At 37.2% G+C, this 1,008-nt stretch overlaps 1 protein-coding gene across 6 annotated transcripts in view; it reads right to left on the reverse strand.

Annotated features, from left to right (window-relative positions):
• Nucleotides 1-1,008, reverse strand: part of LOC102420637 (KIF1-binding protein) — a 21,855-nt gene that overhangs the window by 5,594 nt on the left and 15,253 nt on the right. For 4 of the 6 annotated variants that reach the window (XM_023747543.1, XM_006106759.3, XM_023747540.1 and 1 more), the window contains one exon: nt 489-604. The exons of the other annotated variants lie outside the window; for them this stretch is intronic. In XM_023747543.1, the coding sequence (XP_023603311.1) occupies nt 489-515 (27 nt within the window). In that variant the 5' untranslated portion in view covers nt 516-604. The remainder of the gene's footprint in view (nt 1-488; nt 605-1,008) is intronic. 6 annotated transcript variants of the gene reach the window in all.

Raw genomic sequence — 1,008 nt, forward strand, 5'->3', positions numbered from 1 at the left:
TTGCTTAAAATATATAAGATTAGTAAGAATTGTTTCCTGCCCTCAAGGTGCTTATAGTCTAAAGAGGTAAAGGAACATGAATAGGGATAATACAAAGCAGAATTTAAATGACTTAGGAAGGGGTAAGAAAAGTTCTATGGAGTTTACAGGAAGGAGATGATATATGAAGGGGGAGAAGAATTATGCATTTAATCATTATTTATTGAGAACCTAGTGTACCTGAAGATGGTGATATAATATAAATATGATGTAGATCCCACTTCTCAGGGAATTATATTCTATCCAAAGGAAAGTCTTCAAGGAAGAAGTGGTATTTGAGATAGGCCTTGAACGGTAAGATTTTAAAAGATAGAGTAAGAGATACTTATGAGAGCATTCTGCATGTCTTGCATAATGAACATGCAATGAGCCCAAGAAGCATAATCCCCATTTTAAGCTTTTACTTATGTCCTGCTCATTTAAGAAAAGGCGACTTCTGACTGCATTACCTGCATTGAATGTTGAGCATTCTGCATGAGTGTCAAACAGTATTTGATCCAGCATCTTGCTATTTCCCCTTTTCTTTGATGATAAAGCTCTGGCACATCTCCTTCAGTTTCAGTAGCTAAAATTACAAACATGATTTGTCTAAGTTAATGGTCACAATTGTAACGTTCATTGTTACTCATTCTTTTTAAAAAATACATATTTTTATTAATTTCAGATAGGAAGGGAGAGGGGAAGGAGAGAGAGAAACATCAATGATGAGAGAGAATCATTGATCAGCTGCCTCTTGCACACCCCAGATTAGGAATCGAGCCTGCAACCTGGGCATATGCCCTGACTGGAAATCAATCTGTGATTTCTTGGTCCATAGGTCGATGTTCAACCACTAAACCAGGCCGGCTGGGCATGAGTCTTTTTTATATCACTTTTTCCTGATTTACATAAATAACAGATCCTTACTGAAGGACTGGGAAAAATACCCCACTCCAAATCCCTACCACCCAGAGGTACTCACTGATATTA

The sequence above is a fragment of the Myotis lucifugus genome, unplaced genomic scaffold (genome assembly GCF_000147115.1).
Source record: "Myotis lucifugus unplaced genomic scaffold, Myoluc2.0 scaffold_901, whole genome shotgun sequence".
Classification (NCBI taxonomy): domain Eukaryota; kingdom Metazoa; phylum Chordata; class Mammalia; order Chiroptera; family Vespertilionidae; genus Myotis; species Myotis lucifugus.